The sequence below is a fragment of the Onychostoma macrolepis genome, chromosome 20 (assembly GCF_012432095.1).
Source record: "Onychostoma macrolepis isolate SWU-2019 chromosome 20, ASM1243209v1, whole genome shotgun sequence".
NCBI lineage: Eukaryota > Metazoa > Chordata > Actinopteri > Cypriniformes > Cyprinidae > Onychostoma > Onychostoma macrolepis.
Window position 1 is genome coordinate 18,863,743 of NC_081174.1, and position 26,424 is coordinate 18,890,166.

General features: G+C 37.7%; 2 protein-coding genes across 6 annotated transcripts in view; both read left to right on the forward strand.

Moving 5' to 3' along the window:
- The window catches only part of mboat2b (membrane bound O-acyltransferase domain containing 2b), a 35,127-nt gene extending 33,798 nt beyond the window's left edge, over positions 1–1,329 (forward strand). For both annotated transcript variants that reach the window (XM_058757012.1, XM_058757013.1), the window contains exon 13: positions 77–1,329. In XM_058757012.1, coding sequence (XP_058612995.1) covers positions 77–233 — 157 coding nt within the window. In that variant the 3' untranslated portion in view covers positions 234–1,329. The remainder of the gene's footprint in view (positions 1–76) is intronic.
- Positions 1,330–3,768: 2,439 nt separating this feature from the next.
- Positions 3,769–26,424, forward strand: kidins220b (kinase D-interacting substrate 220b). Of its 4 annotated transcripts, none has more exons than XM_058755946.1 (30): positions 3,769–3,950; positions 5,864–6,017; positions 6,113–6,211; positions 6,704–6,802; positions 6,937–7,035; positions 7,162–7,263; positions 7,586–7,684; positions 8,408–8,605; positions 8,724–8,822; positions 9,206–9,304; positions 9,390–9,488; positions 9,580–9,757; positions 10,389–10,553; positions 10,752–10,931; positions 11,101–11,266; positions 12,975–13,126; positions 13,230–13,519; positions 13,620–13,760; positions 14,896–15,133; positions 15,806–15,894; positions 16,227–16,371; positions 17,357–17,519; positions 18,612–18,790; positions 19,944–20,164; positions 21,028–21,150; positions 22,285–22,317; positions 23,356–23,493; positions 23,604–23,702; positions 24,371–24,601; positions 24,690–26,424. In XM_058755946.1, the coding sequence occupies exons 2-30, from the start codon at positions 5,886–5,888 to the stop codon at positions 25,818–25,820; spliced, it is 5,187 nt and encodes a 1,728-aa protein (XP_058611929.1). In that variant the 5' UTR covers positions 3,769–3,950; positions 5,864–5,885; the 3' UTR covers positions 25,821–26,424. The 4 variants fall into 4 exon arrangements, with proteins under 4 accessions (XP_058611929.1, XP_058611930.1, XP_058611931.1 ...); XM_058755947.1 differs by having other exon boundaries at positions 22,288–22,317; XM_058755948.1 differs by lacking the exon at positions 22,285–22,317.

The window sequence follows — 26,424 nt, forward strand, 5'->3', positions numbered from 1 at the left end:
ATAGATACTGAAAATGCATAACTTTTTTTTTTCTTCATTCATGAATTGACGTTCTACTGTTTCCATCACTTTGTAGGTCATGGTACTTCTGCATCCACATAGGCTGTATACTGCTGGCCATCGCGTTGCCTGTGAAACCACGCCACCTGCGGCTGAAAGAGCAACAGCCTGCTGTACAACCAAGTCTGGAGAGCACAGACAGCAACAGCAACCAGAAACAAAAAGCCACATGAGTCCTGGAACAGCTTACCAATCTTCTATACACTCACAGACTGGGCAAATGTACCTATTCTCCAGCCACACATGAAGAGAGTCAGATAAACTAAAGCTCACTAATAAACCAACCAACCAGCCTCTGTCTGGACTGATAGAGTAAGTCATCCCTTGGCTCAGTATAGTGGTACTGGGATTGGACAGTGATTTGAGGTGATGGAATCAAATCTGACTGGTATAAGAGGAGTTTTATTGCCAAGAAAACACTGTTGTATAGAATTATCTGACCTTGCCTTTGTAATTCAACTCGTCACAGCAAGTATTAGTGTCCTAACCTGGTGGTCTTGTATTGGGCTGTAAATAGGATTTTCTTGCAAGGGACAAGGCCAATATCACTTGCAGAAAGCTGGCAATATTATATGTGAAAGCGAAAATGTTTAATGTGTTAGGGGTAAAAATAAATATGACTAACTAAACTAACAGGAAAAATAATAACGTTATTGGAAAAAAGGAAAGAAGATCAAAGGATGGAGGAATTCTTTGCAAAATAAACTTTAAATAATGTCCAAAAAATTTAAGACAAGTTGTTTTTTGAAGTCACAAAGACTGAATTAAGATTTGATTCCATGGCTGTGCCATTAAAAACTGGGCTCTTGGCCCTTTGTCATGTTATGTTTGTTATGGTCTGTTGTAGCGTGTCGTCCATGTAGTCTTCATATAAAATGCTGAAAGTTACACATAATACATTCCAATCTAAAGACCAGAGATTCTTTTCTCATAAACAAAAGTATTTCTTAGACTAATCCAATTTTGGAAAGTAGTGGAATGTTTGAGTAACGTCCAGCAAAAAAATGGATAGTACTGTTAACTGCATGACTTTTCGAGTCAGGCAGGTGGTGATTCTGTATGCACAGTAATGCACATTTTGTATGGCCTCAGTCAGCTTCAAGGGTTGGCCTGCTTAGGGTTGAAAATGAAGCTGATGTTTGTGTTAAAGACGTATGAAATTGTAGAGGATGTATACTGGATTTGTTTGAAACATTACGTTCTCTGTGTGGATCTGGAACATTTGTTTTTTGCAAATTATGTGATTAAAAAAAGGTCTTTTTACTACTACTTTGTGGTCTGTTTGTCTTCTGATAAACCATTTTGTGAAGGTAATGTGCACGGTACGGTTACACATTCATTACTCAGTAGTGAAATGTTTGAAACACATTAGTAATTTAGCCTTCCGCATTCTCACATGCCTCAACCTGGATGAACATCTGCCCTTTGCTCTGCAGACATAAACTGTGCACTTTGTGCCACTACAGATAAAAATAAGTACTTGATCTTGCTGACATTATATTATAGAGGTGTTACTTCCACTACAAGCACATTTATGTCCAAACAGCCATTTTTTCCCCCAACTTCTTTCTTTCTTTCTTCCAAGAAGTATAAATTTATTTAGATAATTATTAATATTAACATTAATAGATAATTATTGCTGATTATTGTTAATTATTTTTTAGATTCTGTTATAATATAACTTCAGACGTTTGTGTACTTTTTTACTTTGGAGATACGAGGGAAACGCTTGATATGTATTGAGATGTTAAAAATCAAACTACGAACAATCTTTACAAACTTTAATTTTGTCAGATAATGCAAAAATGTGTTTCATTTTGGTCAAATTATGACAAAACAAGCAAATGTGCATATTTAGGGTACATAAAATGTAGAACAGTAGCAAAACATCCATCACAGAATGATTTCAAACAACACATAATTTGTGATCTTGTGGAAGTAACATGATGTGTTTGGTTCACTTTTGAAACTAGTGAAAGTGTGAAAAGTGGCCTGTTTATTTATTTAATTTTATTTTCTAAAAGGCCACAGGGCAAAGTTTCCATACAATACTGTATGCTAGTTGAAGAAACATTCATAGACCGTTCTGTCTTACAGGAGGAAATACACAAGATTAAATATTCTACAATAAAAAATGACTACACATGCTGTGCAATACAGTATCACTTCCCATATACAGGTGCTGGTCATATAATTAGAATATCATCAAAAAGTTGATTTATTTCACTAATTCCATTCAAAAAGTGAAACTTGTATATTATATTCATTCATTACACACAGACTGATATATTTCAAATGTTTATTTCTTTTAATTTTGATGATTATAACTGACAACTAAGGAAAATCCCAAATTCAGTATCTCAGAAAAATAGAATATTTACATTTGAGTTTCAATTAATGACCATCCCTACAGTATAAATTCCGGGTATCTCTTGTTCTTTGAAACCACAATAATGGAGAAGACTGCTGACTTGGCAATGATCCAGAAGACGAACATTGACGCCCTCCACAAAGAGGGTAAGTCACAGAGGGTCATTACTGAAAGGTGTGGCTGTTTACAGAGTGCTGTATCAAAGCATATTAAATGCAAAGTTGACTGGAAGGAAGAATTTGGGTAGGAAAAGGTGCACAAGCAACAGGGATGACTGCAAGCTTGAGAATACAGTCAAGCAAAGCTGATTCAAACACTTGAGAGCTTCACAAGGAGAGAACTGAAGCTGGAGTCAGTGCATCAAGAGTCACCACGCTCAGACGTCTTCAGGAAAAGGGCTACCAAGCCACTTCTGAACCAGAGACAACGTCAGAAGCGTCTTACCTGGGCTGTGGAGAAAAAGAACTGGACTGTTGCTTTCAGATGAAAGTAAATTTTACATTTCATTTGGAAATCTAGGTCCAAGAGTCTGGAGGAAGAGTGGAGAGGCACAGAATCCATGTTGCTTGAAGTCCAGTGTGAAGTTTCCAGTCAGTGATGGAGCACTGATTTTAGAGCACTTCATGCTTCCTTCTGCTGACAAGCTTTATGGAGATGCTGATTTCATTTTCCAGCAGGACTTGGCACCTGCCCACACTGCCAAAGGTACCAAAAGCTGGTTTAATGACCATAGTGTTACTGTGCTTGATTGGCCAGCAAACTCGCCTGACCTGAACCCCATAGAAAATCTATGGGGTATTGTGAAGAGGAAGATGCGATATGCCAGACCCAACAATGCAGAAGAGCTGAAGGCCACTATCAGAGCAACCTGGGCTCTCATAACACCTGAGCAGTGCCACAGACTGATCGACTCCATGCCACGCCGCATTGCTGCAGTAATTCAGGCAAAAGGAGCCCCAACTAAGTATTGAGTGCTGTACATGCTCATACTTTTCATTTTCATACTTTTCAGTTGGCCAAGATTTCTAAAAATCCTCTCTTTGTATTGGTCTTAAGTAATATTCTAATTTTCTGAGATACTGAATTTGGGATTTTCCTTAGTTGTCAGTTATAATCATCAAAATTAAAAGAAATAAACATTTGAAATATATCAGTCTGTGTGTAATGAATGAATATAATATACAAGTTTCACTTTTTGAATGGAATTAGTGAAATAAATCAACTTTTTGATGATATTCTAATTATATGACCAGCACCTGTATATATACTGTCAGCTTAGCTACCGTCACATGTATTCATCATGTGCTGTTGTGAGTGAGGCGTGACGTCACGCCGTGTGTTGTCAGGGACTCGCCAGGAAGAAGCTTGAACCGAGCACTGCGCGCTGCTTCGTCAAAATGGCTGTTGAAGATGGTGAATAGGAAGAAAGAAGCGCCGTAGACAGAAAAACTAGAGAGAAATACGCCTCTCTAAACGGACTTTCAGACAGCAGAGCATTTCAACGTTTCTTTTCTGTGAGGTACGTCTCGTAACGGAAGGCAGATGTAGGGTTTAAATCGCGTTTGTCGGTTGATGCCGCGTATGATTGACAGTTCTTATCCTCCTAAAGGACGGTCACGAGCATCAAGCTGTAGAATTAAGCAGAATTGACCATTCACAGCGAATAAGATGCAGTTTGTTATATAAATGTATTAAGATACGGTTAATCTGTTGAGGGTTGTTTTGATGGCGATTAATTGCCTTGCCTCTCATAGTGAGTAAGTGTTTGACATGTTGACGAGTCACTGCCCGCCCTGTTTATTTCTGGAAATACATTCTTTAATATCAAATTACAATAATGTTTAGACAGGTCAAATATATCAGGATTAACAAGCACTTTATTACCGGGCAGATATTGTGTTGTGGTTTTATTGTGTTCTTTCTCACCCAGGCTCCTCCATTTATTTGACATTATATAGTTATTTTTAGCCATATTTTCGTCTATCTATCTATCTATCTATCTATCTATCTGTCTGTCTGTCTGTCTGAGAGAAGCAAAAACAAACAGAAAACAGTAAATATTACTATTTTTATTGTTTTGTTATATTTTTATATAAAAATATAGCAAAACATAATTTATAATGTTTAGTTATTTTTATTGTCTTATGTAATATAGTGTGCTTCTCACCAGTCTTTATAAATATCCATATAATATAGAGCCCTTCTCACCATTATAATTGTAGGGCTGTCAGTCATTTCAGCATCTTGCTGTAGTAGACTCTAGGCGTGAACCACTCTTGGTCGCCATAAATAATGCATGATGCCATTCCAGAGCAGACAGACAGACAGACAGACAGACAGCAGTCACAGCCAGCAATCTAAAGGCATTCATACAAAAGCAGAGGACAGTGTGACACTGAGTGTGCTGGATATATGGTGTCACATAGTGGTTTATAAGAATAACTTCGGTGTCATGTTTCACAGATAGAGCTTAAAGAGCTGCTTGGATTCCTGAGTGAGCTGCCATGTTCTCTTTGTTGTTGTCCAGTTGATTGTCTGTCTGTTTTTTCCATTCTTTTATACAGTCTGTATTGAAGGTTAAATTGAGGGTCACATGCGGCGCATATTAAATAAGGGTCAAATACTGTAAAATATTTATATTAAACATTTATTTGGATTGATTTGTGGTTGGATTTTTTGCCACACAGGGTGGTATAGGGTGTTGCGTGTCATAGTGTTTATATTTTATTTGTCTATCTATCGATCTATTGAGCATTCTATTGTTCATCCTGTCATGTTCTGTTTATTTATTTACTGTTTCACCAGGAATTTTTAATTTTGTAATGAAGTGTTAAATGATAAATGACAAATATTTAAATTAAAAATCTTATATAATGTTTTTTATATTGTTTTTTTCATTACTATTGTATGTTGTAGGAAGGTTTTTATTAATTTTTTTATTTTTGACATTGATGTTTCCATGAAAATAGCCATAGATGCTGGTATGGCAATAGAAATAGACAAATAAATAAATGTATTAATGGGGGGAAATCGAAAGAGTGTTAGGTATGATATTGTCTTTTTGATATATAGGCTATTTAAGCTGATATGAATATTTGCACTAATTAACTGTAGAGAAACCTATTAGAGTGTGTCTGTGGAGGTGTTTGGAGAAAACAAACAGTTATCTCAGTGTTATGCTTATCTGTGCCAGCCTCCTTTCTCCTGACATTTAAAGTCCATTGCTATTCTTGGCCTGCACTGAAGCAAATGCTCTGATATCGCCTGTCACTCAGGCTAACTCAGCAATTTAACATCTTTCAAAGAATCTCATTTCAGTTACTTATTTTACATTTGTATCCTTCAACAACCTACTGCAGTACTCAGATTAGTTTAGACCATCTCTGTTCATAATCTATGTTTTGAAAATGACTGCGATATATTTCTGTTCAGAGTGTCCCAGTGAGTGGCAATCATGGACACCACAACCTCCATCAAGATGACCACTCTGGCCATCCAGAACCTCTTCGGCTATGTGGAAGAAGAGAATCTGGCTGCTGTCAAAGCCCATCTTGACAAGTTCAAAGAGGTGGATGGTCGAAGCGATGTAAGTTGCATCTAAAAAAGTCAAGCGTAATTTAAGATGATCAGTTAAAATGTAGAAATATCAAATCTCTCTCTTTCTCATTGTGTGTTTGACAGAATGGCCAAACTCCTTTGATGTTGGCCTCAGAGCAGGGCAGTCTTGAGATTGTTCAAGAGCTCATCAGAAGAGGAGCAAATGTCAACTTGGATGATGTGGTGAGAAAATGCCCACTTTAGATTTACAGAAAGAGTTGGCAGGTAGTCGCTTTTGTTTCTGTTTAATCACTGCAGATATTCACATAACATTTACCAACCAAAAGTGGAGCAGACATTCACAGTGCTGCTTGATATCATTTTTGGATGGCTATTATCAGCAGCTTATTACAATGTTGTTATAAGAAAATAGAAAAGAGAGCATTTCTTTATTCCCCCAAAATTATTGTTATAAATTCAATTATAAATTATTATTCAAAATTTTTTCAATCAAAAATTAGAATTTGAATCCCAGTAAAACCTCTTCAGTATTCCTGTGCAATATTTTTGCCATATATTTAAAACCTGTATAAGGTGTGTTGTCCATTATAATTGTGCCGTAGGGCTTTTCTTTCTAGTACAGCTCCTGCACACTCCATCTCTGTTCCCATGGTGACATTAGCCAGTGGTTCAGTGGTTTCCATAGCGACCCGTCTCTGTGCTTTTCCCTGATAGGACTGCTGGTCCGCTCTGATCTCTGCAGCTAAGGAGGGGCATGTGGAGGTAGTGAAAGAGCTGCTGGAAAACAGTGCTTACATTGAGCACAGAGACATGGTGAGGAAATCTAATAGCAAAGTTTGCATCAAAAGCAATATGTGTCCTTTATGTTGTACAATAATCACATTTGGAAAGGAAAAAAAATCTTATTTAATTATCAAAACTCAGTTAGGTGGCTTTGTGTCATGCAGGGGGGTTGGACTGCCCTTACTTGGGCTTCATATAAAGGTAGAGATGAGGTGGCCTTGGTCTTGCTTGAGGCTGGGGCAAACCCAAACACCACTGGACAGGTAAAACTTGCATATGGTATAAGCACATACAAATCATATTAAATCAATAATGAATCCAAATAATGCCAGTTTAATATATGCAATCATTGATTAAAATTTGTCATGCATTTCACATGTCATGCACAGCAATACAGTGTCTACCCCATTATCTGGGCAGCCGGTAGAGGCCATGCAGAGATTGTGAAACTCTTGCTGGAGCATGGAGCTAAAGTCAACTGCTCTGATAAGGTGAGCTAAAAACAATCCTTCCTCACTGCGATTAAATAATTATTAATAATAAATGAATAATAATGTTCTTACAATGGATAGGGTCAATCATTTAATTGAGCAATCTTGCACTTCCATTGTGAGTGCTTTTGTTTAGTTCTGTTTCTACAAACCAAAGTCAACATTATTTTCCTTGGTAATTAACAGCATGCCATAGTTCCTGTTGATTGATCTTAATTCGTAATGACCATGAAATAGTCCTTTAATGATTTTACTGTGAGATATATTAAAGGTAAAGCCTTTTTTATGTTTAACTTTAAAATGTCTCATTTTATACTTTTAGTACGGCACCACCCCACTGATCTGGGCTGCTAGAAAGGGTCACTACGACAGTGTGATGCACCTGTTGGAGAACGGAGCCGATGTTGACCAGGAGGGGGCGGTATGAGCTCATTATATAGTGGTTCTCAACCTTTTTGAATTTAAGGCCCCCAATGTCTTCAACAATTTTCGAAGGCCCAGATTGTGATTTAAAGATTTATTAGTATTGTTTTACTCGTGATTTCTACCCAATAAAATATTTTAGAGCTTGGCATAACTAGAAAAATATATATTCTTTAAAAAAAACTCATGGAGTCGTACCTAAGATTTGATTAATTTATGTGACTTTTACAGGTCTAGAAATCACACTTTTAAAGTTTATATAAACATCATTCCTCAAGAAGTATTTCAATCCTCATACACAAATTTCCATAATAAATATACAGAACTTTACATATTAACTGTATATTCACTGGTAGGCTAGCCTGCTCTGAGCATCGTTATGCACATGCTGCGCACAGACCTCGCAAATAAAAGGAAGCCCTGGTTCATGCGTGCAGTGCGTGCATAACAGTCGAGTGCAGGCTGTACCGGTGCTTGAATAAAGCGCAGATATGCTGTTCTGAAAAGACGTAGGGAACGGGATATTGTTAGACCGCCCGCTCCCGTTCAAATTGCATCAGAGTTACCGACCTCAACCGTGTTTTATTCGGGAATTTAATCCCGCGTCGCAAGAAATCTGGTCGGGTCCTGCGGTTCCCTGGTTGAGGACCACTGATTTAGCAGTATTCCATCAGAATCCTGAGGGCCTGTCAGTCTTATTTTATTAATCTCACCCACTCAGAACTCCATGACGGCACTGATCGTGGCTGTGAAGGGAGGATATACAGAGGTGGTTAAAGAGCTTCTGAAGAGGAACCCCAATGTAAACATGACTGATAAGGACGGAAACACAGCTCTGATGATCGCAGCTAAAGAGGGCTACACTGAGATTGTGCAGGACCTGCTTGATGCCGGAACATACGTCAACATCCCAGACAGGGTGGGTTGAACCTCACAACAAACCTGTAAACAAACAGAAATTATAAAACTGATATACTGGATAAAAATGACTTGTGATATTATGTATTCTCATTGTATGTTGTGTTTTAAACCTGTAGAGTGGAGACACTGTGCTGATTGGAGCTGTGAGAGGTGGGCATGTTGAGATCGTGAGGGCACTGCTGCATAAGTATGCAGACATCGACATTAGAGGACAGGTAACATGCCTGTTATATCATATATGTGAAGATACTTTAAACTAGGGTTTCATAATAATTGTTAAACTGATAATCACATTATTATTTATAAAATAGTTATTACTCACAATTAGTCTTTTTTATGTTTCATCAGAATAATTGCACTTTCACGTAAGCACAAATCAAGAACATAAACTCATACACTGGGTTTATGTTACCTACCTAACGTTGATTTCAGTAATTACAAATTATGTTAGTGTTTGTTGTGTTTTGCGGGTCAATATTGAGAGAAGCAAAAATCATAATCACAATTAAAATATGATTAATTGTGCAGTCCTACTTTAAACTGCAAGTGTATCAGAGTTATGGGAAATTCAGTTGATTCTGCTGTTTGTTTGTTGCAGGAAAATAAGACTGCTCTCTACTGGGCTGTAGAGAAAGGCAATGCAACCATGGTTAGAGACATACTGCAGTGCAATCCTGACACAGAGACCACCACTAAGGTAAAGAACAGAAGAAGACTTGCATCAAAGAGATTGTTTCACTATTTTGAGCCAGTCTTGAGTCTGTATTTGTCTGTATATGTAGGATTCTGAGACTCCACTAATCAAAGCCACCAAAATGAGGAACATAGAAATAGTGGAGCTGCTGCTGGACAAAGGAGCCAAAGTGTCTGCAGTCGACAAGGTAAAACTTCAGTCACAGTTTCATGTGCATTATTCGCATTCACATGATGAGACTATACCGCACTTTAAATATCTGCTCTCTTTGGCTACAGAAAGGGGACACCCCTCTTCATATCGCCATTCGTGGACGGAGCCGCAGGCTGGCTGAGCTCCTTCTCCGTAACCCTAAAGATGGCCGCCTGCTCTACCGGCCCAACAAAGCTGGAGAGACACCCTATAACATCGACTGCAGCCACCAGAAGAGCATCCTCACCCAGATTTTTGGAGCACGTAAGTCTGAGACTAGATCTCCATCATGAGCTTAACTATTGATTAACACTCGTTATTAGGGCTGGATGTTGATACAGATTTCCTGATGCAATTCCATTTTGATTCACAAGCTCTTGATTCAGTTCTGATTTCGATTCCATTTGATTCTGATTCATTTGGGTTTATTTTAGTTATAATGTCTATTTTTCTTACATATGAAAATAGTGATATCTCTGCAAATGCTGTAAATTATACAGGACAGTGTTTCAGACAGTTTCAAATCAGTAACTCAACTTTTGAAATTGTTTATTAAAAGAACCGATTCAAAAGAGTCATTCTTTTTAGGAATCAAATTGCACTGTTCTCACATTTTGTTTTACTTCAGTAAAAAGAACCGGCCCGTAAGAGTAATTTGTTCACGAATCAGATTAGTCTGATTGTTGCTTTATTGTGAACTTCGCGGTACATAGTCTTATTGATCTACAAAAACCAGAGTCTTGCTCTTTATAGTTCAGAACCTAACAATTTTTTTTAAGTAAACATATGTTTTGAATTGCTGTAGTTGCATTTCAGCACTAAATTATACCGCATTTTCTGTAGGTTATGAATGACCTGTGTGTATTTTTGCCCCTCTCTGTGTTGTCCCCTTTAGGACATCTGTCCCCCACAGAGTCAGATGGGGACATGCTGGGCTATGACCTGTACAGCAGTGCTTTGGCAGACATCCTGAGTGAGCCCACCATGCAGCCGCCCATCTGTGTGGGTCTGTATGCCCAGTGGGGCAGCGGCAAGTCCTTCCTGCTCAAGAAACTAGAGGGTGAGCATTATTTAGAGTGGTTCGGCTTAAACTAGGAAAGTGACCTGAAAAGGATATTTTAAAGCACAGTTTACTCATGTACAGCACGTACCTACCTAGCTTTTTAGCTATTTCTGAGCTTGAAATGTTTAATCGAGCTCAATTCGCTGCATCTGGTGTATATTTATTGGTGGATGAATCTTCATATTTCTTTCTCAGATGAGATGAAGACATTTGCAGGTCAGCAGGTGGAGCCTTTGTTCCAGTTTTCCTGGATGGTTGTGTTATTATCGCTCCTGCTGTGCGGCTCTGTCGCACTAGTGCTCGGCTTCACCGTGGATCCCAAGCTGGCTATTGCCATCTCTCTCAGCATTCTGGCTCTGCTTTATGTGTTCTTTGGTAAGAAAAACAGACTGGTTATTTATTGTCCCAGACTAAGTTCTGTATTCATGATAAAAATCCATACTTTTGGTCATAATTAAGTTAGGAGTTATCAACTCATTAACTCAATCAATATCCCTTGAAAGGTATAGTGAATGTATATGAACAACTCTCCATCTCTACACAGTGGTTGTGTACTTTGGGAGCAGGCGTGAGGGTGAGAGCTGGAACTGGGCGTGGGTTATTAGCACCCGTCTGGCCCGACACATCGGATACCTGGAGCTTCTGCTCAAACTCATGTTCGTCAACCCACCAGAGCTGCCGGAACAGACCACCCGTGCACTGCCTGTCAGGTAATTATCTGTCCTCTACATAAACCATTAAGCCATTAAGATGAGGTCCTGTCCTAAATGATAGATGTGGTCTTGTCATTTTCTCATTTGTCATTTTATTCTCAAAAGCACCCATGATGGGCCGTTGATGTGGTGTTGACTTATGGCTCGTTTCCACTGAGCGGTATGGTTCAGTACAGTACGGTACGGCACTCAGTTATGTCCGTTTCCATTGTCAGAAGTTGTGAATGGTACAAAAATAGCGAACCGTACAGTACCACTTTTTTGCACAGCAAAGGGTACCAAAAGAGTGGAGCTAAACCTTCTCCTTTCTGTCTCTTCGCCTTAGCTCAGCTAGTCCTTCTGACATTTGCCGCTGGCTCTAATGTCTCTGTAGTGATTAAACATGAGATACAATTCGTTTTGGGTATATTTAACAGGCATTCGTGGTCTCATGAATCTATTATTTGTTCCTGGTCATATAGTTTTGGCTGAGCACAAAGTTATGTACTTTATATATTTATTTTGATCTTTACCATAGTATAGTGCTGACTTTGTAGCATACGTTTGACTGAATTGTTTGCTTTTGCCTTTATTTCCTCTATATAAGCCTCTTATACATTGTACTTATACTTTTATAATGGCTATTATTGTTCATTAAAACTGACATTTAACAAAAAGAGGCAGAGTTGTGCTTATTGTCGCGCTTTATCTTCGATCGCTACTTTCTGGCATGCACCATGCCTATCAAGTAAGGGTATAGTTGGCGGTGGAAATGCAAGCTGGATCAGGGTGTTCAGTCCCGAACCGTACTGTACTGTACTGACCCGTACCACTCGGTGGAAACGAGCCATAAGTAGCCAATAGTCACAGAAACATTAAGACACTAAAGTGTGAAGGGCAGCTGGTGCAATAGTATCAGTGCTGTTTGTAAGGTTTTCCTATATGTGATATTAGACTTAAAACTCTATTATGTGTAGTTTTACAGTTTATGTATTGTTATTATTAGCTAATATTATAATAATAAAAATATATTAATAAAAGCAACTATTATTGTTGTTACTTTGGGCATTTATTTTTAAGAAATTAATAATTTTAATCAGAATTTAATTAAGTTCAAAGACATTCATAATGTTACAAAATATTTTTATTTCAAATAAATGCTGTTCTTTTGAACTTTGTGACACCAGAGAATCCTGAAAAAAGTGTATCACAATTTCCACAAAAATATAAAGCAGCACAATTGTTTTCATCATTGATAATAATGGAGAATATAGAGTAATAAAGAAATATTTCTTGAGTACCAAGTCAGCATATTAGAATGATTTCTGAAGGATCATGTGACATTGGCATCTTGAGTAATGGTGGCTGAAAATTCAACTTTGCCATCACAGGAATGAATAGCATTTTAAAATATATTATAATAGAAAACACCTGTTGTTCTAAATTGTAATAATATTTAATAATGTTACTGTTTTTACTGTATTTTTGATCAAATTTTTGAGACTCATCTCAAAAAAAACATCTACTTTTGAATGGTATTGTACTATTAATGTGTATATGTGTACATAATACATAGGTTTATGTTTTTGATGTATATTGATTACATTTTTAGAGGCTAATTTTTTAATATTTTAGCAGAAGAAAGCAAAAAAATAAAAAATAAATTAGGCCTGGTTTGAATATTACTCTTTGGTAAGTAAAGACAGAGATCATTTTTTTCTTTCAGGTTTCTATTCACAGACTATAACAGGTTATCCAGTGTGGGTGGGGAGACGTCCATGGCTGAAATGATCGCTACTCTCTCGGATGCCTGTGAGAGGGAGTTTGGCTTTTTGGCCACCAGACTTTTCAGAGTCTTTAAAACTGAGGACACTCAAGGTAAAGGTCACGTAACCATTCTTGATTCTTCAGGAACTATGTTAATAAACATAGCCTATATTTGCTACATTACATTTATTGTTGTGACCATGTCTACCCTCAGGTAAAAAGAAGTGGAAGAAGACATGTTGCATCCCATCCTTTGTTATCTTCCTCTTCATCCTGGGCTGCTTGATCATGGGAATGGCCCTGTTGGCAGTCTTCAAGATGGATGGGCAAAACCAGACAGTGAACGCTGTGCTGGTTTCCATGGCGAGTGTTGTTGGTTTGGCGCTGTTGCTTAATTGTCGTACCTGGTGGCAGGTGACAGACTCGGTTCTGAACTCCCAGAGGAAAAGGCTGCACAGTGCCGCCAACAAAATGCACAAGCTGAAGAGTGAGGGCTTTATGAAGGTTCGTTGACAGGCTACTGAGTAATTTATACAAAGAGCTTCATAGTCACACACAAGTAATATTTGTATACAGCGTCACAGATGGTCAATTTTTTTCACAGGTCTTGAAGAATGAAGTGGAGCTCATGGCTAAGATGGCCAAAACTATAGACGGCTTCACCCAGAACCAGACACGTCTAGTTGTCATCATTGATGGTCTGGACTCCTGTGAACAGGATAAAGTGCTACAGATGCTTGACACGGTGAGCACCAGCAGTTGTGAGAACACCAGTGTTTTTAATGCTAACTAAAACAACTAAATACCATTTTCATTAATTTAAAAAAGCTCCAATAAAATAAAATATTGTTATTTGATGGAAAAAAAATAAACTTAAAAAACTGTTAGTTGACAAAGCAACATTTCTAGAAAATTATCTTTGAAATACTAAATTTATTAAAATCATGAAATCAAATAGTTTAAATATAAATAAATGAAGGCTGAATAGAAATTATTAAAAATAATGAAGATGAAAATGGTACATAACAAAATAACTACAATTATAATGACAACTGAAAATATACAAATAAAAGGTAATTCAAAACATTAATAGCTTCTATAATAGTATATAAATAATACTTAAATAACACTGGTGCACAGAAGCCTCGGTCTAAAATATCATGCCTGAAAAAATCATCCATTTATTTCTGGACAAGTCTTTTTTTTTTTTTTTACACAGCTTTTTAAAAAAGCCAGGTAGCCGGTGTTTCGTACGCATTTGGCCAATCAGCATACACTTTCCTATAGAACTGTTTTAGACCCTACACTGAAGAAGGAGCTAACTTAGTTCCCCAAAACAGAGTTCCTAGAACTAAATACGGGAAAAGCGTAAACTTCTAAAAGCGGGAACTTCCACCAGTAGTTCTAGGAACTATGAAAATGTTCCTCCAGTGCGCCGCCGCCTACTGACTTGCATATTGGTTTTTATTCCATACTATGGAAGTCAGTGGGGACCAGCTACTGAAGGTGAACTATCCCTTTAAGCCTGTGCTGTCATGTGCAGTGATGCCTTCAAGCTGATTAAATAATTTGAAAAGACAGTGGTCTCCTAGAACTGGCTTTTCTGCTAGTCTAAGTGATAACCAACAGCATCCCTAATCTATTTAGTCAATTGTATCAAGTCCCTGAAAAGAGTTATTGGTCCTATTCTAAATAAAATTATTTTATCATGCATTTAAAGAAATACTTGGATGCTGACTTTTAATGTACAGACAGAGGATCTAGTGCATGTGAGGTGAGTGTTAACTTGATAAAATCCTTTAAATGTCACCCTTAATTTCTATAAAATGTGTCTTTTGAGGCCTATATCAAAAACTTGTCAAAATTGTATTTCTGATTAGGTGAGAGTGCTGTTCTCCAAGGGTCCTTTCATCTCTGTCTTCGCCAGTGATCCTCACATCATCATCAAAGCTATAAACCAGAATCTAAACAGCGTGCTGCGTGACTCCAACATCAACGGCCATGACTATATGCGCAACATCGTCCACCTTCCTGTCTTCCTCAACAGCCGTGGCCTCAGCAGTGCAAAGAAGATGTGTGCACCCACTCCTGCTAACGGAGACACTGGGAACTCTGAGGGTTTGTATCAACATGGGATGAGGGGTTAAAATACTGTAGGATGTCTTGCGTTTCAAATAATGACTTTTATGGGAAGTAGTTTTCCTTGTGTTTCAATATACACTACCGTTCAAATGTTTGGGATCAGTAAGAATTTTTTAATGTTGCATTCATTTGATCAAATATATAGTAAACAGTAATATTGTGAAATATTATTACAACAAAAGAACTGTTTTTTATTGTAACATATTTTAAAATAATTGATTGATTCCTGTGATGGCAAAGCTGAATTTTGAGCAGCCAATACTAAAGTCTTAAAAAAATCTTTCTTAAAAAATTATTCCAGTATGCTGATTTGATGTTTTTTATAATTCTTTGATGACTAGAAAGTTCAAAAGAACAGCATTTATTTAGTATGGAAATCTTTGACATTATAAAAGTCTTCACTATCGCTTCTGATCAACTGAATGCTTTCTTACTAAATAATAATAAAAAATTACTGACTCTGAATATTTGTATGGTAGGTTACAAAATGTAGCCAAACATATCTTGTATTTTATGCCAACATAGTGTCCAAACCACATTGCTCTAACCCTATTCTGGCCAACAGCTTTTAAATCTTTGTTGTAAATCAAATGCTGCATGACAAAAATTCTCGCAAAGCAAATTTCTTATAATTTTCTTATGCTGTAGGTTGGCATGAGGAGTTGGACAGAAAGTTGTCCCAGAACAGCTTGGGTGACCAGACCAAGTTTGGCAGTAAGACGACTCTTAATCGCAGGGTAAGCTGATAAATATGCTGCTTTATGTCAGAAGGCTACTTGCATTATAATGATTAGCGATTATGAATAGGACAAATAGTTATGTGATGTTTGCAATAGCATGATGATTTGAACTCCAAAGATGAACAGAATTGTTTGTCCTGTCTGGCAGTCCCATGGCTTGTGTTTGTGCAGTTTGTCTGACTAATCCAATGACAGTAATGTTTTACCACATGATATGCTCATATCACAAAATGTTTCCAAATTTCTCCCTTGACATTTTCCTTCCCTGTATTCCTTAATGCTATTGATTTCGAATAAGCATGATTTAAATCTGGCTGATCTCTCCTCAGGATACTTATCGCCGTCGACAGATGCAGAGGTCAGTCACGCGTCAGATGTCGTTTGACCTCACAAAACTGCTCGTCACCGAGGACTGGTTCAGTGACATCAGCCCTCAGACTATGAGGAGACTCCTCAACATTGTATCAGTCACAGGTCAGCATTCAATCTTTAAGGTCAACATGTTCCTAAAATGATTTATCACTGCATGTTATTTCAAAGAAAACAATTCTCTCTGTAATCTTTAATCAAAATGCAGTAACTTCCTATTACTCTGAAACAACTTTACTTTTCCAATGACTTTGCTTGAGCTGTTAGGTAATGTTTACTAGTAGGTTTTTCAACTGGCCCAATTTGTTTCATTTTGAGTATCCTGTTTTTCTCTGAAATATGTCACATTGTGAAAGCAAGACAGGTTGCATACTAAAGCAATAAGCCGCAAGAACGTCGTGCCTAACAACGCCCCTTAGCTGTTATAAATTCACTGGAAACCACGGCTTCACGAGGCTTATTGCTTTTATAAAATGGTTATTCCATATACGTAGTAAGGTTTCACAAAATAAAACAGAGCAAGTAAAGTGTAATGATATTAATAAAAACAGTATTCTTCCAACAAACAATGTAGCTCCTCAGAAACAGTATGAAAGTTTACAGTCAGATATTTTTTTAAGAAATAAATTAATACTATTTATTCAGCATGGGCATATTAAATTGATCAAATGGCAGTACAGACATTTTATAATGTTACAAAAGATTTATTTTTCAAATAAATGTTATTTTGAACATTTATTAAAGAATCCTTTAAAATGTATTACCCTTTATACAAAAATATTAAGCAGCACAAAAATTTTAAAGATTGATAATAATAAAAAATTAAACCAAATTACCATATTAGTATGATTTTGATGGATCATGTGACACTGAAGGATGGCTAGAGTAATGGCTGCTAGAAATTCAGTTTAAATAACAAAAAAACATTTGTTTTTTAAATGTCTTTAAACAAAAAACATTTTAAAAAAATCATACCAACCCCACATTTTTTGAATGGTAGTGTAGTCACTATAATGGAATATGAACTTTAAGATATGAAATCATAAAGTCTGAACATTCAGTACTCATGAAATATGCTCCTCTTGTTTAGGCCGCTTGCTGAGGGCCAATCAGATAAGTTTTAACTGGGACCGGCTTGCATCTTGGATCAACTTGACTGAGCAGTGGCCGTATCGCACATCCTGGCTCATACTGTACCTAGAAGAGACAGATGGCATCCCAGATCAGACAACTCTGAAAACCATCTATGAAAGGTAGGGGCTTTTAAAGAAACCACATGACACTATTTATGTTTTATAATGTCATTATGATGTTATAATGTAGATCTCTAGAAAACTGCATTTGAACTAACACAATTCCTGATGTTTCAATTTCACCACATGCTTTATTATCACAGTAGTTTTGTAGCTCATCAGGTTGCCAGAAACACACTGTTGTTTTAAAGTTGAGATCAACAACTCAGATCATAGCTAATCTGTACAAAAAGAGTTTTTTATCCGAGTAATCTTATGTAATGTATTTGTCCTATATGATTTTTTTTTTTTTGCATGTAGTTTGTTCGTTAGCCCATTAGGGTCCTAGAGAAAAATGTCTCCTTTGGGAAGCTTCCTGGAAACGAATAATGGGAGGCCACAGAATGTCAGATGAAGCCAAAGAAAGCAGGTCCAGATCATTAGATAGGCTTCCCTACGGTGATTAGTCAGATGATGCTATTCATGTAAGACTTGTGTCACTGCATAGATATGTCGTCAGATATGAAATGATTATGGAATATACTGACTGCACTCATGTTATTTCTTTACACATGCGACATACCATTACTGTGCAGTTCTTGTTGTACACAAATATAAAGAGAGACATGAATGCATTTGCGGCATGGGTGTATTCTGACATTTTGAGGGGTTTATAGAGCATTTCTGAAAACCCTTAGGTCTGTTTAAGTGGAAACATATGAAGTTTGTGGTTTTATGAAGAAGTTTGGCGTCCAGAACATCAGTAATATTGCTGTATTGTGTTGATACTGGCTGTCTGCACACTCCTTCCACTCTTAAAGCGGCCCATGCCCCAGAAACACAAAATGAAATGAAGATATTGTGCTGCTAATGCTGAGTTATATCAGCATCATTTTCATTTTCAGTAAAACCATCATGACTTTGTTTTATCTGGCAAGGCTCAGTGTAATTTATGCCAGGGTATGTTAAAACCAGTCATTCTCACAAGACCTGCATTGTTTTAGTAAAAACGTGATGGAGGCTCCACACATGCAAAAGTAACTTTTACAAACCTTAAAATATTAGTATTGTCTCATGTTTCTCAACTTGTATCTTTCTTGTACTGCCTGACAGGATCTCCAAGAACATTCCAACCACTAAAGATGTGGAGCCTTTGCTGGAGATAGATGGTGATGTCCGTAGCTTTGAGGTTTTCCTTTCTTCCCGAACTCCAGTGCTTGCGGCTCGAGACATCCGCACCTTCCTCCCCTGCACTGTTAATTTAGATCCCAAACTCAGAGAGATTATTGCAGGTAAATGTCTCTTTTTAAAACAAATGACATTTAAACCCAAACTAGCTAGCCACTAGTTGAAAGGTTAAGTGACAGCTTAATTTAGGCAACATTTGCAGTCCTGTTAGTCATTCTGGATTTTATTTTATTTTGTTTTTTATTAATAGTAATACATTTTTGTAATAATCTGTGAATGGCTTTTAAATTTAATGTTTGTTGCATATTGACAGTAGGGCTGTGACGGTGGCAGATTTTTACCACCGCGGTGGTAATGGACCAACTACCGCCAGTGGCGCGGTGATGTGTATATTTATATATATATAATTCTGAATCGCAAAAATAAATAAATGAGGCTCAATCATCTATTAACAAACGTGCGTGTTTACTTTAGCACTTCCGTCAGTGAACACTCAGCCTGCAAAACACTAAAATAAATATCAAAGAAATAATACAGTTAAATAGGAAAGTAGCCTTAAATAAGAAAGTTAAATACACCCTGTCTACCTCACGCGAGCGGCGCGGCGAGAACCCATTATAATTAGTGATGCGGTCTACACTAGATGCAGTGCGATACGACACGACAAATCACTCACAGTAAACTGCCTCGTCACAGCCCTAATTGACAGCTTAATTTTGCAATGCAGTCACTTATTCTGTCTTGTATTTTATTATTGTTTTTAAATGTGTTACTGTTTTTTTTGTTTTTTTTTGTTTATTGCATATTGACAGCTTAAAATCTGTGCTAAATTTGCAATGCTGTCACTTATTTTATTTTAATTTAATAAAATATAAATTATTATTTTTTAATTGTATGTTATTGTTTTTTATTTAATGTTTATTGCATATTCACAGCTTAATGTATGCTAAATTTGCAAACTCAATTTATTACTCATTTAAAATTTTTCATTAAGTGCAATATTAATAAATGTATATTAAAAAAATAATAATAATATTGTTTTTGAATGTAATATTTTTGCTAGAAAATTAAAAATCACATAATTAATCATAAAACACACACACACATAAATTTGTATGCCCCAAATTTTGATGATAAAGTTGTGAAAATTACAAACCTTATAGAAGACGAATAGAACGTATATAATATTTCTATTTACCTTAGTCATACCCTGTTGAAAAGCACGTTTTCCAAGTTTTTATCTCTTTATTTTCTCAGATGTGCGTGCCGCCCGGGAACAAGTGAACATGGGTGGTGTCACCTATCCCACGCTGCCTTTACAGGAGGGCCGTCCAATATCAGTCTACAGCCAGCAGTCCTCTGCCTGCTCCCCTACTGCCTCCTACAACGGCCCGTATAACCCGCCGGGTGTGTCTCCTCAGCCCCACAGCGCCTACTTCAGCGGCATGGCCGGACCACAACACCCGTTCTACAACAGGGTGAGTGTCATCGCATGGATAACGCACAAAAGATCACTTGAATTGCAAAATTTGATAGACTAAACTGAATCAGAAACTGTTTTTGTTGCAATCTATCATTAGATTATTGCCATCTCTTTGGGGGGCATTTGAGGTGAAATGGGTCCAGTTAAAACTGATAAATAGTGTCAAGTGTGGATTGATGACTCAGCTGTGTTTTAGACTTAACTTTCCTCTGGGAGCTCTACTAGGCACATCGGCTCATTTAATAGATGAGGGAAGTCCCTTGGACGAGCACACACCTCTCAAAGTATTCCAGCCTCAGTGCCAAACATTTCCACATGCCCACCCAGACAATTTTTCATTCATTTCCTTGTGCTTGTGTTTCAGTGATTGTTTTTCTTCATTTTAGCGTAATTTTGATTTGCGTTTGCCTTGTTTTCTTAAGTTCAGCCCTATAATGCAACGAAATGAGGTGTTTATGTGGCTGCGTTTGTACACATTGTATCTCTTCTAATAATTTATTTTTTTAAGCATTTGTGCATGTTAGAGAGAGAATGTGTGTGTGTGTGTGAGAGAGAGAGAGAGAGAGAGAGAGAGATTGAATGTTATTTCATTATTTCATATGTTTGGATTTAAAGGAATCTTTCAGGTTCAATACAATTAAGCTCAGTTGACCGTGTTTGTGGCGTAAGGTTGAATACCAAACAATTTATTAGTAAATAATTGTAAAAAAAAAAAAAAATGTAAAAAAAAAAAAAACATTTTTTTATTGGTTTACCTTGTATTGAACTGGAACATTTCCTGCATGTATTTATTTATGTTTTTCTGTTATATTTTCATTCCTTACATTTTTTTTTTCTCCTCCAAACTTGGTCTCACAGCCATATTTCCCCCAACATCTATACCAGCTGCCGCGGCAGTATGCTGGCAGCTCCTTCCCTGCTTATGTTCTTCCACGTCCATTCATTAAAACCGGCTATCCCAAGGACCATATCAGTGGACTTGTAAGTACTAGTCATGAACAAAAGCTGCCAGACCTTGTGCTTATGGATAACAGCATAGCGCTAGTGTTAGACTTGCTAGGGTTTCACTTGCTGACATGCTTTTCTTCTACAGCTAATGTTTAATTTTTGCTCTGCAGGTGCTTCCTTTTATAAACATGAATATAAAGTTTCTTCTTCCCGAGTCTTGTCTTATATGTCCGTATCATTTTATTTTCACTGTTTTCATGGTGTTGCTCCAGTTATACTTTATGCTTTTTCTTAGATTGTAATGTGTGATATGAAAGTCTGTCATATTCTTTGTGGCACTTTGTATGAATAGTGTTATTACTTATTAATGGTTTTTGTTGTGAGAATTGGTAGAAATGTTAAATGATTGTAAATTAGCATGAAAGGCTTGTTTCCGAAGGGCCAAATTTCTTTTGAAATTTTGGCCTGTTCCAAATCTTGACAGTCTTGACTGTGTCCAACAATAAAACATACAATATATTTTTTGACAGTCCATATTTAATTGTTTTTAAATTAATTGCAAAAGTATTTTTAATTAAATAATATTATTTGCTAAAAATATTTTGTATACAACTGTTCCCACGTTTTATTTATATCACACAAATTAATGCATTGACAAAAAAGTTTTTTTCCCTTTAATTTGTGAGGTTTCCACTAATTACAAACCGATTTTTGATCCCACAGCTAGATCCTAAAAATTACAGCTTATTTAGGCTTAATTTAGCTTTTTTTTTCTCTTTACATTTTGTTTCTAGATATATACTTATATATAAGATAAATCTTGAAATAACATTCAAGATTTTTAACCTTTTAGTTTTGTACCTTTTGTACATTTGTGTAAGGTGCCTTATACCTAGTGTTTGACATTTGGTACATTTTAAGCTTCATTTGTGTGAGAATAGAAACAAGATGCCAGTGTTCAAACAGGCACTGCACTAGTGACGTCAAGCACCAGCTGCCTTAATGTTCACCGGAGGCTTTCACAGTCCACCAGTTCCCACATGCTGTAGAGAGACTCATTTGCTCCCTGTTTAAACTCTCTCCATCTTTCTTTCATCAATATGAATGTAGTTCCCTCACGATTTCCACCTCCTTTGTCTCTTTCCTCCTCTCCTCTCTCTCCTCAAGCAGGGTAAGGTACCGTCTTTCAAAAAGAAGCAGGTACTGAATCCTTCTAGACTCGGCTTAAGTTCTGCTGCTCTGCTGATGCTTCCCTTCCTCACACGCCTTCACAAACACACGCTAACACTCTCTAGAGCTCTAAACACTCACACCCCTGGCATGCACTGTGGGACAGAAAAAAATTCACCCACAGTGGGGAAGGAGGAATAAAAGTGCTTAAGTTGAGGTTAGATGCCTAATATAAGGTTAAAATTTAAAATATGCCAATTAACTACTAAAAAAAGGGTCACTGCATTAATACTCATACCCATGTAAGTGACATGCTAACATGGAGCATAGTTTACTTGGTCACATTAAACTTAAGTCCTTCTCCTTCCTCAGAATTCTCTTTCCCCTAGATCTTTCAAGCTTCTGTCCTTAAAAAAATCCTTCAAAAATCAAGAAATCCTGTTTCTATACCCTTTCAGTTGTGACGATGCAGTTGTTTCAATGATGCCGATTTACACAAAAGCCATTGAAATAATCAGCTTCTCACACAGCGTGGCCTGGATGCTCAACTTTTTAAGTATTCTGTCAGAAAACTTTAAAAGTATAGAACCCAGGTGCCACTCTGACTTTCCCTTAACAGAGGTCTGTATTTATAGTCCATGTAGTTTAGGTCACAATTTTTGGTTTTCTTATAATTAGACGTAGCTATTTGAAAGCTACATAATACTTAATGTTAAGTGTGGTGGTAGATGTGACCCTTCAGCACTAACAAATTCTGAGTACAACTATTTGTATCCCTAACTTTTTCTTACCATCTTATCACTCTAGATTTGCACTAGCTTCTTTGAAATCCTGCTGTCAGCAATATGTTCAAAATGCATTGCATACTTTCCTCCGCAGTACCTCTTTTTGATCCCTCTCTTCCTTGAATTTTAATTCAAGACCTTTTGCATCCCCTTTGGACTGTTTTCTAAAAATCTGCATGGTCTATCTCTTGTGGTAGCAGTCTGAAGGCTTCAGAGATCTTTCATATGCACACTGTTCTGGTGTAATTGAGTGGCACTAATGGTTCTGTGTTGTGTGTACCAGGGCTCTGCCTCTGTGGTCTCAGGCACTCCATCGATACTGCTCAGCTCAATGACCACAGATGTTATCTGTGAGCGTGTCAAACTTATCGATGGCATGGACCAGAACATGCTTTCTCAGTATACAGCCACCATTAAGAAGGTGTGTATTTGTGAATCAAAAAAATTGTACACTGAGAAGAAAATATCAAACTGTTTTGGACTACGTTCTGATTTTGTGATTTTTTTTTTTATTTTAATTTTTTTTTCCAGGCTAACATAAATGGCCGGGTTCTGTCTCAGTGTAACATTGACGAGCTGAAGAAAGAGATGAACATGAATTTTGGAGATTGGCAACTTTTCAGGACAACAGTGAGTAGTTTTCTATCAGTAATATAACGAGTTGGTCAGATTTCTATGCCTTGCCAGCATACAAAAAATTATACATTTAAAATTCTATGAATTTAAATGTGTGCTTGTTTAAATTTATAAATTCAAAATTTCCAATTTGATGTATTACATGAGTACATATGAAATATGTATTTTAAAAGTTTCATATTTATTATTTACTTAATTATATTTAATATTCATATTTATTATGTTTGTTTAAATTAATTGTTATAAATGTTTACAAGCATTTAGTTTCTTTCACCAAGTGTTTTATAAAATAAATATGTAAATAAAATAAATGCAATAATAGCTTGAAATAATACAGGATAGCCATAAGTTCATAAACTCTTTTGCTTTTGCTTTTGCATGCGTGGCAGATTATGTAATTTTTAAACCATGTTTTTACACACTTGTTCCTACTTAGTCACATTTTATTCTTGGAAAGAATCCGTGTTAGCCAGTTCAATACCTTTACCTGAGAGAATTCATAACTAAATCTCACAGAAAACCAAATGTTTAAGTTGTAAAGCATGTACATTATCAAGAAATGTAAGATTGGCCCAATAGTGCAAGTGATAGTACAGTTAACTGGCCTGAAAGTCTCTCACACTGGCCCTAAATACTGGTGTAATGAAGTCGATGTTGTGCAGGTGATTGAGCTCCGTCATGTAGAGAACCAGGTCCTGCATGAGGAGGCTCCTAGCGAGCAGGGCAGCAGCATGGTTGGTCATGTGGAGTCTTGCAGGCACGCTGGTGCACCCGTTCACGGAGGAGTTGGTAACACGGACACCTCACCAATGTACAACTTCAACCTGAGCTTTGAGGAGCTCAGTAACGTGGGCTTGGATGAGCCTCCTAAGCACTCCAACCCTACATGGATGGTAAGCATTTCTTCCTAGGTTCTTGAACCCTTTTTTTCCAAGCCATTCCATATTAGACATTTATCTCAACATCTCTTGCCTTCTGTAGGCCACCACTCACCGTACACCTAGTATGTCCAGCCTCAACTCTCAAGAGTCCTCCAATGAAATTTGCAAGCTAACAGACAAGCAGCAGGCCGAGTACCGCAACGCCTACCAGGAATACATCGCCTCCATGGCTCAGATTGAGGTAGGAATGGAGAAACCTGTGCCACCTTTTGTTGGCCAATTAATGCACTCCAGCTCTGAGGACAAGAAGAAGGATGGAGGAGACCAAGATGGGCGCAAATCCGTTTCAAAACGAGGAAGCAGCAAGTCCGGGACCGATAATACCGACTACGCTTCGGCGGACACGCCCACTTTAGATCCCATAACAGAAGAGGATGAGAAGGTTGACCATGGGTCATCAAAGTCCCTTCTGGGACGCAAGACATCTGGAGAGAAGGTGAGCCTCTTCCAGGGTGCTGATCTGAAGCTGAAGCCTGGAGGCGGTTTACGCTACCAGAAACTGACCAGTGATGATGAAGAGTCGGAAGAGTCGGACAGTGCCCCTCTGCTCAAGGATGGAAAGAAACCTGAGCCCAAAGCCTCAGATGCTGGAGATCGATCTTTGGCCAAAGGTAAGGATTACCTTTCAGATAAGAAAGATTCTTCTGACTCGGGAGTCCGCTCCAACGAAAGCTCTCCCAACCATTCCTTGCAAGACGAAGAGGCCGACCTGTCGCAGTCTGAGAGGTCTAACCTGATTGAGCTGGATGAGGAGAACTCAGCTCGAAAGCGAGGGCTGCCGAATAGTCTGAGTGGCCTCCAAGACCCAGCTATCGCCCGCATGTCCATCTGCTCCGAAGACCAGTGCAGTCTTCTGGCCAGCAGCCCCGAAGAGAGCTGGCCTTCCTCCAAGAGTTACAACCTCAACCGTACACCCAGCAACACCACCCTCAATAACAACACAAACGCCCAACAAGGAAACAACGTTCGCCAACCCACAGATAGCTCCAACACCACGTCCACCACCACTGGAAGTGACGTCATCATGGCTCCTGGTTCCAGCACCACCCAAAATGAGAACATCCGTGTGGTGCATCTGAAGAGGGGGCTTAACCCTGGAGATCCTCCTGAGATCCTCAAAGTGTCCTCTGACACAGTCACCTTCGGAGAAGAGCGTGAAAGTATCCTGTAGATGACGTCTGGATCTACAGCAGTCTTCGCTAATTAATGTTTTGTGGCGACGCATGCCTAAATACACGTAACAGTGATTGTGACATTTCTAAATGTTAAGTGTAGTTGAAGTGAGCTTCATTCACATCCGTCCATGTACTCATCATCCACCATCTTAGTTACATACATGTGGTGTTTCCGTACAGTATTAGTAGCTTAATCACGTATTAATGTCACCAGTTGTATGGCTATAAAGCATTTTGGAATCGCAGCTGTAGAAGAATATTCAGTAGTGTTTCCCAAAGGAAAACATTTAAGCAACTTGTCATGCTAAAGCACCCAAACTTTGTGTAAACCACTTAAAAAGTATGAATTTGAAGATTTAATCTGGCTTGGTGTTGTATTGCGTTGTCCTGCACGCTCTCTTTGTGCTGTAGTTACAGTAGTATATATGCAGTGACAAGCATGTGTCAGACTGCAGTCCTAAATTAGCCAGTAGAAACTGCATGCCCTGTGATGCTAGTATTTAACAGTTAACTGTACTATTGGCAGCTGTCCTGAAAAGTAAAACGTGTTTGGTGATGCTTGTCTTCAACATGGAATGAAATAAACCTGCACTGACAGTA